The 13,558-nt window shown below is 34.9% G+C and overlaps 1 protein-coding gene across 3 annotated transcripts; it reads right to left on the bottom strand.

Annotated features, from left to right (window-relative positions):
* Positions 1-669: 669 nt before the first annotated feature.
* Positions 670-13,340, bottom strand: LOC146164024 (clathrin interactor 1-like). 3 transcript variants are annotated; one of them, XM_083381284.1, is made up of 14 exons: positions 13,124-13,340; positions 11,961-12,162; positions 10,247-10,355; positions 9,563-9,733; positions 8,580-8,627; positions 7,542-7,668; positions 6,582-6,729; positions 6,253-6,342; positions 6,081-6,171; positions 5,703-5,822; positions 5,004-5,381; positions 4,402-4,581; positions 3,094-3,312; positions 670-2,100 (listed from the first exon to the last, which is right to left on the bottom strand). In XM_083381284.1, exons 1-14 carry the CDS (start codon positions 13,171-13,173, stop codon positions 1,910-1,912), a joined length of 2,124 nt encoding a protein of 707 aa, XP_083237410.1. In that variant the 5' UTR covers positions 13,174-13,340; the 3' UTR covers positions 670-1,909. The 3 variants fall into 3 exon arrangements, with proteins under 3 accessions (XP_083237410.1, XP_083237412.1, XP_083237411.1); XM_083381286.1 differs by lacking the exon at positions 5,703-5,822; XM_083381285.1 differs by lacking the exon at positions 8,580-8,627.
* Between the last annotated feature and the right edge of the window lie 218 nt (positions 13,341-13,558).

The raw sequence follows: 13,558 nt of genomic DNA, 5'->3' as shown, positions 1-13,558 counted from the left end.
TACCATCCGGTCCGTTAGAAATTAGTGCATTTCTAAGCAAAAAGGTCGACGACAATTAGGGATAGATTTCTAATTTAAAAAGTTTTATCTAAGACTATTAATCAATAGTTTGCGTTGTGAAGAAAAAGCGACCTTTATCGCAAAACGTGAGCCAAAAATGTACATCTATAAAAATTGAGCATTGTGATAATAAGGGAATGGTACGCGCATACAGATGTTCACATTTTGGCAGTGTTGTTATTCAAAAGACTTGACTAAAGTCGTTTTGGTAAAATGACTTGAATTATGTATTTCAGAACTTAGACAAATGACTTGACCTGGACTCAAGTTATTGAGTCAAATTACATTTTGTTATAAAATTAGGCTATTGTTTTACATTTTGCACGTAAACTGATTAGATTGCTACATGTGGTTTTCTTTGTAATTTTTTGCTTAAACTATTGCCCATATCGGACGTGTTTTAGAATTTTGCAGGTTTATCGTTATTATTATCTCAAAAGATCCCTATGTATACCAATGTTTCTATGTTATATTAAAATGCGTGTGATGTCATCCAAGTGTCAATTAAAGCACAAGCTCACTTCAAAATTGTCCCCTGAGTGTTCAAGAATGCCTCGATGCCTGTTAAACCTGACACTGGTTATTGACGCTGAAAAACAAAGCATAAAGTACCACACCAGATTTTATTGATCAGTGCTGCGGTGACGCGTTTGTGCGAATTGGTAATTACACATAGGGTCGGAAGCTGTTTTTACAAGGACAAATTTGACACATATTGCTAGATTTGTGCACCACGCCTAAAGTGCTATTTTCGCCACCATAGCAGCAGTAGAAGCAGAGAAAATACATGATGCCGTACAAACACTTTTTAGCAACGAACAGTTCACTGCTGTCCAGCACTTACCATCAATTGCGATATTTACGCCATTTATTGAGTTAAAAACAACTTGCAGGGGTTGTTTTTATCACTTTTATTCCAAAGAATTCCTTTATTCATGTTAAATAATTACACGAACTACGAACACTTTTTTGTGTTACTAATATTAAACTAAACAAAGAATGCGGCGACAATTTGCGACGAGGTGTTTTTACACGGCCTAAAAGGACTATATTTACAAAAAAATGAAAAGGGAAACCTAAATTCAAATCTAAATAGAGATATGATTACAATAAAAGTGCACTTCAACTACACAAACAAACACGGGCGGACCGAAAGGAAAGTAAAACGAAAACCCCTAGCTACGCTTTTCCAGTTAGGACACAGCAAAATGGGTGTACCGAAAAACGATACAAAACATTGCTACCAAGCACAAAATTGGCTGTTTGTGATATTTGAAAATATTTAACAGTTTACACAGCTATTGAAACCGAAAAACAATAAAAACCATTACAGTACAAACGTTTCCCGATTTAGCCGCCGAACGAGACGAAAGTGTCACACTCTTGCTATTAAATTAGATTGACAAGCGTATATGTTAAGCACATTGCCATTTGAAAACATAAAGCGATAAACAAACCATCGTTTCAACTCACAATGAGAAGTGTAGCCCTAAACAATTACCATACAACCTTAACTGTATGCGCGCCTGGACGGTGCAGACTAAATACCAGGTGTTCGACCGTTTTATGTGAACTAGCATTTGTTTTTCTGCTTAGCAACTGTCCATTGGCGGTACACGGAAATGTCGAGACAGAAATAATTCGATTTAAAATTAACAAGTAGTTATGCACAGGTTAATATTTTCACTTAAACTTATAGTTATGTAATGGCAACCACTAATAAAATGTTAATAATACAGCTTGTTTTCTTGAGATGTGCGACAACCACATTAGGACAGGCGCCACTGGGTCTCGAAGGGCGATTCTAGACGCCGCTACTGACCAAAATGCGTGTAAAAACAAAACATCTTTATTTCATAAAATTTCCATAGGAGCCCTGTTGTTGCATGTTTGGCATGTTCATTTGTCCAGCGCTTGGCATTCCACCCATGCCAGCGTTCATGGGGTAGGCCATGTTTCCGCCCATCTGGGGGTTTTGCATACCCCCCATTGGGCTCGCACCCATGCCCATCTGCATACCAAAATTGGTATTGGCCATCCCTGCGAAGAAAGGAACGGTGTTTAAAAACAAACAGTTGTGCCAGAACTTAATAATGGAGACCATTTTTACACATTTGTTTTGTAATTTAGTCATGCGAATCAAACATCAATTCCAATTTGCAAACAACCTACAACCAGTAAAGCAAACATTATTCAAAACACAGCAGCGTGGAGTCTGTTTGTGGAACAAACAGGGGTAGGTTTAACTGCACAGTGTGATCTTCTTTATCACTTCATATGCCAAACTTTCTGGCTTTGTTGTCGTTTTATGGCAGTACAAAAGGTTGTGCCCATTTGCGTCTGTTGGCTTGATAAACCAAACTTGAAAGACGTTGTAAGCTGTACGTTTAATTTTTTAACAAGTGTCAATAAGGCAATTCTATGCCGATTACCCAAGTTGACATACGTTCTTAAACTAAGAACTGATAATGACTTGATAACTAACAATTTCTGAGGGACTAAGTTCTTTAAGCGTTGTTCCACAGTTTGGTTACTAAACCGCGTTTATCGTGATGAAGTACGCAGTTTGACGAGGCAAACTGTAAGCTAACAAGCGAATAGCATATCCCTTTAGGAAGTTAATGGGAATTTGATACCGTATGTTAGATAAATAGATACTGGATAGCGATGCGCAGTCTGCCCTGTATGTCGTTGGAACAAAAAGGGCAGGTCATTAAAACTTTAGTTCGGCTTAGTACAACAAACTTGTGAATGATACAAACTGCGAGAGAGGAAAAATATTTTCCATTACAATATGTGTAGTTGTTTTTTGAGTGACAAATCTAGATTTCAGGGTACAACATTAAACTTGATATTCCAATAGCCTTTTTTTAACGAAAGATATATCCTCAGGACGTTCCTTCATAACTTAAAAAAATACGTGTTGAATTCACTTTTTTATAAATAAAAAAAGTTATTATCACATAAATGTATTTTATGTGATAATAGTGTGTGTTGTTTACTTTTCATCGACCAACTCAAAACTTTTTTTACCAGCCATCATCATTTTCTGCTGTTGCTGCATCATCATCATTTGTTGCTGTTGTTGTTGTTGTTGTTGTTGTTGTTGTTGTTGTGGCGTCATCATTTGCTGCTGAGGCGACGTCACCATTTGTTGCTGGGGTGACGTCATCATGTTGTTTGGTTGAGCGCCACTAAGATTCATCCCTGCCATTTGGTTTGGAAGGTTCTGTTGCTGTGGCTGATTAAGGGCTGTAAATAAAAATAAGTTAATTTAAAGAAAATACCTTTCATTACATAACAAAATACAAAAACGACTTGCAGTAAAACATGCACTTTTAATAGAGTCATTGAATTGCGCAACTTCTACCAGTTATTAACCTATTTTCCTTTTCAATTAAAAATAAAATAAAGGCACCAGGGTCTATTCTATATAATATTGGACTCATACTAGGCTTGAATTACACGCTTCCTTGTAACAATGAACAATGAACGCTGCTGAAAACCGAGGAAATAATATTAAAACGTTTAAAATGATTGTTAATAGTTACGTTGAAAACAGCTTTTTTGAACAGAAAGGTAAATTACCTATTGTCGGGTGTGTAACCTTTACTTACTACAATTAAATGAGTGCTGGGGCATAACATCGAATATTTATAAGGCGTCTTCAAACATACGTACACTGTATTCATTGTTAAAGTTTAAACGACATATATGTGACACAGAACAACATGTTGTATATGTGACCAATTGACTCAACACAGACGGTCACAAGAGGTCTCACAGACAAAGGGTCAAAAATCGATAAATCCCCTCCTGTAGGCCGTGGGATGGGGCGTGTTTCTAAATATCTACCACCACAATAAACAGCTGAAAGCAGCAAGCGCATAAAGCTCAATGAGTCGTATATAAGGGGCCGGCAGTTAGCGCAGGTGCAAGTGTCCCAACACATTACTGACAATGGTTATTGGTTAGCCTTTTTGGAATACTTAGGACAAACAAAAACACAATTCATATAAGAGCAAAAAATTAGTAATGTTTAACACGAAGCAGCGGCGCTTAATGCGCTAGCGCAGGACGCTTTTTCGTGTTTGCGATATATACAACAGGATGTGTGTGATAAAAGCTAATTTTTTACAGACGCGGTATATTGGAATGTTATAATGTTAAAAATGGCCTTAAATAAAAATTCGACGACCTTGTTTACCAAGGTCATTTTGATTTTAATTTGCTACCAAAAACATATCCTTTAATAATTTGTATTGAAATGCGATCCATAATGGTGGAAACAATCGGTTAAATTTATTGTACAGGATATTAATTGTCGAGAACGAACAGGACCTTGAAGCTGCTTCATGGACATCTGTTGTTGCTTGCTGTTGTCGCGTTTGCCTAGCGAGTCGAGACTGATGTTGACGCCCTTGACGTTGGACCACATATTGCTCTTGTTAGAAGCTGACAGCCCGTTAGGGGCCGGAGCAAGTGCCTGCTGCTGCTGATGGTGATTTTGTTGTTGCGAGGCTGCACACAACAATACTACAAGCTGAGCAGATGTTAGTAAGCTTGACCCTGCTACACTGAAAGAGCCTATAGCAGGTGAAAAATGATTTACAAGCTTTACAAAGAACTAATGAGAAATGCTAGAATGGCAATATCCGCATTGTATTGCAAGCTTTGGTTTATCATCTTAAAGCAGTTAAATCTTAGTAACAGGGAACATGTGACTACAAAGTTACACCTTATTATCATTTATGGTTTCGTCTATAATATAGACGTCTATATGGTGTTAAAATTAAAACCAACTATCTACCTGCTATGGTTTAATCATTACAAGTTTTCAATAAAAGAATGAAATGTGGGTTCCAGACATCTTGAATTTTGCCAAAGTGCGCAAATGCTTCATGTGGAAACTTTACTGGCACACGGTTTTCAGCGTAACTTACCAGCTCCGTTGAAGAGAGACGCTTGATTTTGGCCCATGCTCGGTGTTGCCATGGGGGAAGCCCCTGTGGAAGCGGTCATGCCGAAACCTTGCATATTGTTCATTTGCGACATTGAAGATCCGTATCCCTGCGCTGCAACCGACGAGGCCTGCATCATGGGTGCCCCATACACAGCGGAAGCCCCGGCCATGGGTGACATGAGGTTTGTTGAGGGGGGCATAGAGTTATTGCTAGGAGGAGCTTGATGCTGCAGCTGAGGTGCAGAAGAAGAGGTCGAGAGTGATGAAAAGGGATCAAAGTTATCATTTGATGAGGAGGAAGGTTCTAATGGAGCAGGGATCGATTGGAAAGCTGCAAAGTCATCTTGCGTTGGCGTCGCTGGAGGAAAGAAGAAACTAATTTACAAGATTTACAGTATTCTAAACATTACTTTTCCCTGCTATTAGGAAGAATCAGGTATTTAAAATAAATTTCAAGCTACGTATAAATTATCAGAAAATAGCAAACTGTTTTAAACCAATACACGTTGCAAGTTCCTTCAAACTTAGGCAACAAAACAAAAATAAGAGTCACTTTTCATGCAAAAAAAATAGTTTACACACTCCTCATATTTTCAAATAAATTAAACAACATGGCTCCTAATTTTCATGGTGTTAAAATTAACGCTTCTCGCCGATGTTGTGTAGTAGGTAAACTTACAAGAGGGCTGATTAAATTGATTTGCTGCCACGGGTGCTTGTGAGAAGGCAGTAAAATCAGCAAAACCGCCGGGTGATTGAGGGGCTGGTACGGCGTTTTGTACAGGTTCATTACCGCCGCCTGAAGTGATAACGATCGATGGTTGAAAAATGAAACAAAAATCACCAAAACTCATATTGAAAATTGCACACCAAATGAAAGTATAACAATAATGACAATTAGTGTGCAACCACATTTTCAATGGCATATTTTACAGAGAAAATATGACTATTTCAATAGTAAAGAAGAAACCATGCAACATTGACTGAAGTCTTTGTAACGTAGAAAGAATAAAAAAAATATATCAGTCAAAAATAATGAAAATCAATTAAAATTTACCAAAAATCAAATCAACATTTGTTGCTTGAGCAGGAGTAGGGTCGAAAAGATCATTTAAAAGGTCAGCAGATCCAGATGCTGCATTGGTATTCTGAAAAAAATTAACTCTCCGGTAAAACATAAAAACGTTTTGTAATACAAAGTATATTCTTAAGTAGTTTAAAAAAGTCACCTTAGTTGGAGCTGCAGTTGGAGATCTAAGAGTGGGTACTTCAGTGTTTGGGCTGTCACCTTTATAGTTGGCAGCTGCACCAAGATCAACCTCAAAAAAGCATCCAATTGATTTATAAGGATTGTTTTACGATGTTATGGTATTAGGCAAATACCAGTACTAAAACTAGTGGTTGCATCTTGCATGTTTAAGTACAACATATTATTGAGCTAAACTTAACTACCTACACAACTTATCACAAAAATGGGATAGGATTTTAAAGTTTGACAAAAGTCTAAATAATAACATAAAACTACCAGGCATCCTCAAATATTTGTAAGTTCAAATACCTTTTTGCTTTTTTTCCTGGTTTCTGTTTTTGTGCTGGTTTGTGTGCTAGTCTTTGTCACTGTCTCTTCATCATGAAACTTAGAAGCGCGCATTTCAATCTTGCCATACCTTGGCCCATCATCATTGTCAGAAGGAGCAGAGTCATCACTGGAATTTGCAAATAAATTAAATCAAACGAAAACATGAACGAAATACAGTTATTCAGTTCAGGGATCACTAAACTATGGCCTGCATGCCATATCCGGCCCGCACCCTCAATTCTACTGGCCCACGGCAAATTTCCTTGATGAAGATTTCCTGAATGCAATTCCAAACTTCTAAATTGTGACAAAATTCTAAACTTTACATCAATTGATTGAAGCCAGCTAAAGTTTTAATGCAAAGTTAGTCATATTTTCTTTTTAATGATATTCAAGGTAATCAAAAATCAGTTCCGAAGTATTTCATGTTAATATTGTTCACAAAATGCACAAAAATTGTTTACAAAATTACCAAAATTTGTAATGCGCTTTTCCAAATTTTCGTTTAATTTTAAATTGCATGCATAAACATTATAACTGTATTATATCTTCATTACAGCAATATAAAATATACGGAGTCACCAGAATTAAACATGCAGGCCTGGTTAAACACATTGCAGTCAAGTCGAACTTTGTTTTTCTGTGGTTTTCTAATTATCTCATTTGCTATTTCGACACTATGCTAGTTCTTTGTTATTATTTGCAAATATTTTACATTTTATGTCAACTAAACTGTTGACACAGCAATCTCGTAAAATAACCTGCGTCAAATATAAAATAAATTTGAACAAACTATATTCAAATTCTCCTTTGTTTATCAAACTGTATCTTACTACATACAGAGGACTACAAACTATCAGTATTTCAACTGTGACTTTCAAAGAGAAACATCAAACTTATTATCTAAAATAATGTTGAATGTAACTTTTTGCAATTTACCTGTATCCAGCAGAACCATTTGAGCCCCTGTTTTGTTTTCGACTTGATTTTGGTTCATCTTCATATGAATCAACTGTATCTCGCCATTCATATGAACGATCCTCACTTCTTCTGCCTCCACCCCCACCTAAAGCGTAGCAACATAGGAACTGACAATTTACAAAGTATGAATTGTGTTACAGAAAATTATGATTTTATTATACTTGTATAACTAAACATCACTCATCAGAAGCTTTGCTGCAAATTACATAATAACACATATTTTATCTGTTCAAGCAGCTTTTTCCAGGTGCTTCAAAACAGTTACAGGCTACTGAATTACAATAAATATTGGTTGGCTACTTGTTGATTTGTATTTAGTGTATAGTTCTAAAAAACATCCAGGCTAGTGACATATAATTGTTTGTATAACACATGCACAAATTGTAGACTGTTTTTAAATATACTTTTTTTGCAATAATTATATAATATAATATAATATAAGGAAACAAAGCTTAATTTGTGAGAGGCATTTAAATACTCAATTAACAAAGTTCAGCTGGATTGTTTTTTCAATAAAAACTGTATTCGCCTTACACAGATTGAAAGTATAATATTAATTAAATTGGTGTATTTTATGCTGCATGCAATTCTATACTGGAAATAGAAAATTAAACAAAAAAATGATAGCAAAGGTTTTTGTCTAATATGTCATAGTGGATAGCAGCGGGTTAAACAACCATGTCCCACTGATGCAAAATTAATAGCCAACACACTTAGAGATTGAAATTAAGTTATAGATAGTTATAGATATTTATGCAATAATCAAACTGTTATTTTTAAAACTATTTTTTTTAAGATTAAAAATATGAAATATGAAATAGATAGACAAAGCAACACAACAAATTAAAAAAGTTCACGATAATTGATAAAACTACAAATTCAGGTAGATTTGCATCATCAGTGAATCAATTTCAGCAACAACGAATCTCGTTGCAAGTCACAAATGATGGAGACTAGTGCTGCAGTAATGCATTTCTAATGCACATGCAACCTTACCTCTGCCATATCGATCAACCGGTTTTGGTGATGGGGGTGGGGAAAAATCTGAGCACAACACTCGGATATTTAAATGTGCCTTTTTCTAAACCAATGACATAATTGATACCACAATAATTTTACTGAGGCAGAGCAGAGCCTTAAATTTCCAATCATTGTTTCGTCAATGACTTTGGTGTTAAATTAAATAAATTAAAAATTGGCTCTCTTTAGTTTACTTTTCAACTATTTTTTTATGTTTGAAAGAAATGCTTTGTAACTTATCTTCGTAATTATTATGCTTTGAAAATACACAATTTTTTTATAAATTTACTAAAACCAAGCTCGTAAAAATAAGATAAATTTAATTTTTGTGTAAAGTCTGTCAAATTTTAGACTAAAATATTACTTAAGCCATGCAACAGCCTACATGCAATTGACAAACCTTGCTGAGAATAATGAAGGTGAGATAACATAACATACATTGTTGTTATATCTATATTGTTCTGGATTTTAAACAAATCTTTAACAACACAAATCCTGAAAAAATCATACAACTATAGTTCATCCCTTAAATATAAAACAACACTGTCAAGCCAATAAAATTCAGGTTTTTCTTGGTCACAGCTTTAGTACAATTATACAAGGAAATGAAACCATTTTACAAAAATAAACCATTATTATTATAGGATTAAGTTCCAGTTCTGCACATCCTACAAAATCATTTTTGTTTTTAAATCTTATGCCTCTTAAGCAAAAATTAAAGCAGGTCAAGAAAGCTCGAGAGATAACAACAAATCAAATTAACTGACAATGCAGCTGCCGGTTAGGTCAACTTCCGATTTTATGATAATAAACAACTGCTATCAATCAAAGCTTGCATATAACTGTGTTTTGAAGCTTACGATTGTGTGCTGCCAGAGTGCATAGCAGCAATACAGGAAGCAGTCACTCAATCAAAATATACATCAAAACAAATTGACTTTGAAAAAAATTGGTCTTACTGTGTCGTCCACTCGAGAAACGAGCATCTTCGGATGACATGCCAACATATTTGTCGCGATTTTTCTTTGCACGCTTTCGCTCTTCCCTCAATCTCTCATTATCTTGAACAAGGTTAATAATATCTTTGACTTTGTTGCGAACATTGACTCCTTGATCTTTGCCATGCTCATCTGTAACATCAACACAAGAGAAATATTGTCAAGCTCAATGTGCGACATAAGATAAATTTCACCTTCTAAGGGCCAAATTATAAACATTAGTATAAATAGTTTTATTGCCTGGATAGGACATGTGAATCCCCCAATATTCATGACATAAATGACCACATTGCTATGGTCCAAAATGGTAATTGGTACAAAGATATATAAAAGCTATTTATGTCATACCAAATCTATATTTTTAAAATGTTTCCATTTCAGCCTTCAACCGAAAAATAGCTAGGACTTATTTTCAGTGAGCTAACAGACTGCTTTTCAACTATATAAAATATTTTGTTGTTAACCATAATTGCATGCACAAACACGCCTGCCTATTTTCAGGTAAAGTGCTATGTAAAGACACCAATACATGACATAAGTAAATGCATATTCCGCATAATCTAGTGTTTTAAGCAGTATTCTTTTAATAAGCATAGTAAAACCTAATTAAAATAAAATAAATATTTATACAAAACATAATTGTACCGTGACAAGTGTAGTTTTCCAGTGACTTTAAATCATACAAATGCTCCCGGGCACTTGTCACAACTCTTTCCGATCCATTGCGAATAAGATAACTCAACAAAAGCAGTGCCTGTAGAAAAATATTAAGTAAACACAATTCATAAAATAGGTAAACTTGAAAAAACAGTACATCAAATATATATATATATTCACTTTAATGCATATCTTATAAATTTTGTTTATATTATAAAGACATGCCTGGTAATACATATATAACAAATAATGTCGCAAAAAAAGGAAAATTTTGTTCACAATAAAATCCTGAATCATTAAATAAAAGTAGGTGGGATGTAAACATATCAGACCAATCACAAAGCCGCTATGCATGGAAACTGAAATAAACCCAACAAATAGCTTGTGGCCACAGCAAATGACAAAAAATATAAGTGGAAAAACAGTCTTAGTGAACCAAAAGTGATTAAAACTTTCCTGAATTGCCATATAGGCATGGGGCCCTAGAATCCCCAAGTATACTTTTTTATGTTTTACGCAATTTTTTTTTAAATTATTGATACGTTTTGGCCATTTTAATGGACACTTTTTGCCCAAATGTGCAAAAAAGTTAAATGTTTGGCTCAGTGATAACAGGCAACAGCTGTTATCTAAGAGCTCACACTTTTATCTAATTAATAAGAAATTTGGTACTGTCTAAAAAAACAACGCCCTGGGATTTTAAAAGTTTGGCGCCTATGATTATGATAGAAGAATATTCAGCATTAAACACTATATCAACTTAAAAATGTTGAAGATAAACAATATATATACTCTTTAACTATTTGTATTTGTGATTCATGTGAACCAGGGGCGTATCCAGAAATTCAAAAAGGGGGGGGGGGGGGGGGAGGGGTCCGAATTTTCAATTTAGGGAATTCCCCGTTTTTTTCGTCTGACGTTAATGACGTCATAAATAAGAAAAAAAATCATCAGAAACAGTCCATCAACGGACAGCAAAAGCGAACATTTAGACCCAAAACCGAACACGTGCATTGTTAACAATCCTGCCAGGCGCCAGCTGCGAAACTGCTTAGCGTGCAATCGTTAACTTCAGGAGAAAAACGAAAACAAGACTGTGAAATATATGTGATTGATTTTGGTAGATCCATTAACGGGACTACGCTACATTACAAGCACGTCTCTCGCCACCTGCAATACTAAACGAAGATCGTTTTCCCGGGTGTATCGATTAGCGCGACATATAAAACTACTTCGAAGAAACACGATAATTTTAATAGTTAGGTAATCTAGTTCAGTGTTTGATAACCTTTTAAAGTTTGGGCGCACCTGGCGAGCGAAGCAAGTGCGATTTATTTTTTGTATAACGGCATATCTTTTAAATTTCTTGCAAGTTCTCGCGAAGCGCGAAAATGTTTCCCCTTTACATAGTTAAAATAGTCCACTTACATAGTTAAAAAAACTGCGTTTTGCGTTTGATTTTGGTTTCGCTTTAGCTTAAGACGCGTGACCCAATTACATTTAAAAACACGCAGCTTTGGACGGTGAGTAAAACCCTGAAAAAAACGATAATGTCACTTACGAAAAGGGGGGGTCCGAACCCCCAAACCCCCCCCACCCCTGGATACGCCACTGATGTGAACCATAGGGGATTGCATTGTTAAATATTGCTTGCAGTACAGTTACACATATATAAGTGCTTCAAATGGTGGAGACAAAACACCTTATAAATCCGTCTCCAATTTTTCCTTCCCTCATGCAGCATTCTTTTCCACATCATTCCCATTACTTCTGGGAAGCACTCATACATGAATGTGTCCTTGGCCAGTTCTTGCATGATGGATCCAGATGGGCCCCAGGCCTCATCATTAGTGGCCTCGCGTACTCTTGCCTCAACATCTGAGTAGTTCATTACCACATTGGTCCTAAAAATAAAAATGCTGTTTGTTAGGTATCAGTTGATTCAGTGCATGTGTTAATGTTTGGGCCAGTATAAAAGTTTCAAAATTTTACCTTTAAAAAGAATATAGTCAAAAATGTACACCAATTGTTAGTTTGGTAGTTGTGCTGTTTGCTGTTACTCTATATTGTTAATCCTTTTTTAATAAAGAATGTGCCCAAACATATTTTACATCATATGTGAATTTTACTATAGTTAAAAAAGGAAAACTAGCTGGGAGAAATAAAGGGACTTTACAGTTTCAAGAAATGTATGCATTATGCTACAAAATGTAAATGCGCTTAGCAAAACATATCATTTGGAATAAAATATTGTTAAATAAAAACGAAATATGAGCAATAAGTTGTTTTTCAGAATTTAATTATAAAGCTATATATGTCAAGGCCAGTGCAGTTTAACTAGGCAATTTTGCTTACAAATAAAAACTACATAAGCCTGATTCTGTGTCAAGGCTCAGCAAACTGACTACAATGCCATAAGGAACCTTAGACCACAGTATTTTTATTCTAAAGTTTTCACTTAAATATTGTTTTTTTTAACACATATTGGTTTGCATTTAAGACATATATATATATATACAATGAGTATTACATTAGGCATATTGGCTTGTATACACTATTAAACACCAGCCTTGTTCTGATAAAATTGTTTGTTTTATTTATTGTTAAAACTTAATTAAATTATTTGTCATCAGTTTAAAGTACCGGCCAAAAAAATTTAAAAAATGAAAATAACAATTTGAGAATATAATCCTATCGTCATTCACAATTTATTATTCCCCTTTAGACCCAAACTAGGGTTGTCTCACATTTGTTTTTTTTGCATTACTTTCTACGTAATCGCTGGAGCGCCAAATATTGTATCTTAAATAAATATATTCTGTACCCCACAGTATAACCAACTTTATTATCAAACATGAAACTTACACTTTGTCTGCAACTTCACGTATTTTCCATAGTTGAGGAACGATGTTCATTGTTGTCTTTACACCAAGTCGTAATTTAGAGTAAAAAAAGAAAGGCACTGGGTGCAAAGAAACTCAATATGAACAGAGTTTGTTGTTTATTTATCAACTTGTTATTAACCTTATTGCAATAAAATGTATGCCTCTTAAAATTGAGATAAATGTTTTATTTCCTAATTCCAATATACCTATATAAAAACATTGGACTTGGGTAACACTAATTTACGGAATGGTTAGAACGCTCACAGTATTATTATTAAATATAATAACACTTGACCCAAACGCTAACCCCCAACCTAACTTAAATATTATGCGTTGGTTTAATAATTGTTTTAACGGGGTAATACTTAAATTAGTGAGCGTTCCGACCATTCATCATTCCGTAAATTAGTATTAC

Source organism: Ascidiella aspersa, chromosome 2, assembly GCF_963924565.1.
Source record: "Ascidiella aspersa chromosome 2, kaAscAspe10.2, whole genome shotgun sequence".
In the NCBI taxonomy this organism is placed as follows: Eukaryota; Metazoa; Chordata; class Ascidiacea; order Phlebobranchia; family Ascidiidae; genus Ascidiella; species Ascidiella aspersa.
Note: the sequence above shows the minus strand (reverse complement) of the source record. Positions and strands in the feature narration are given on the sequence as shown.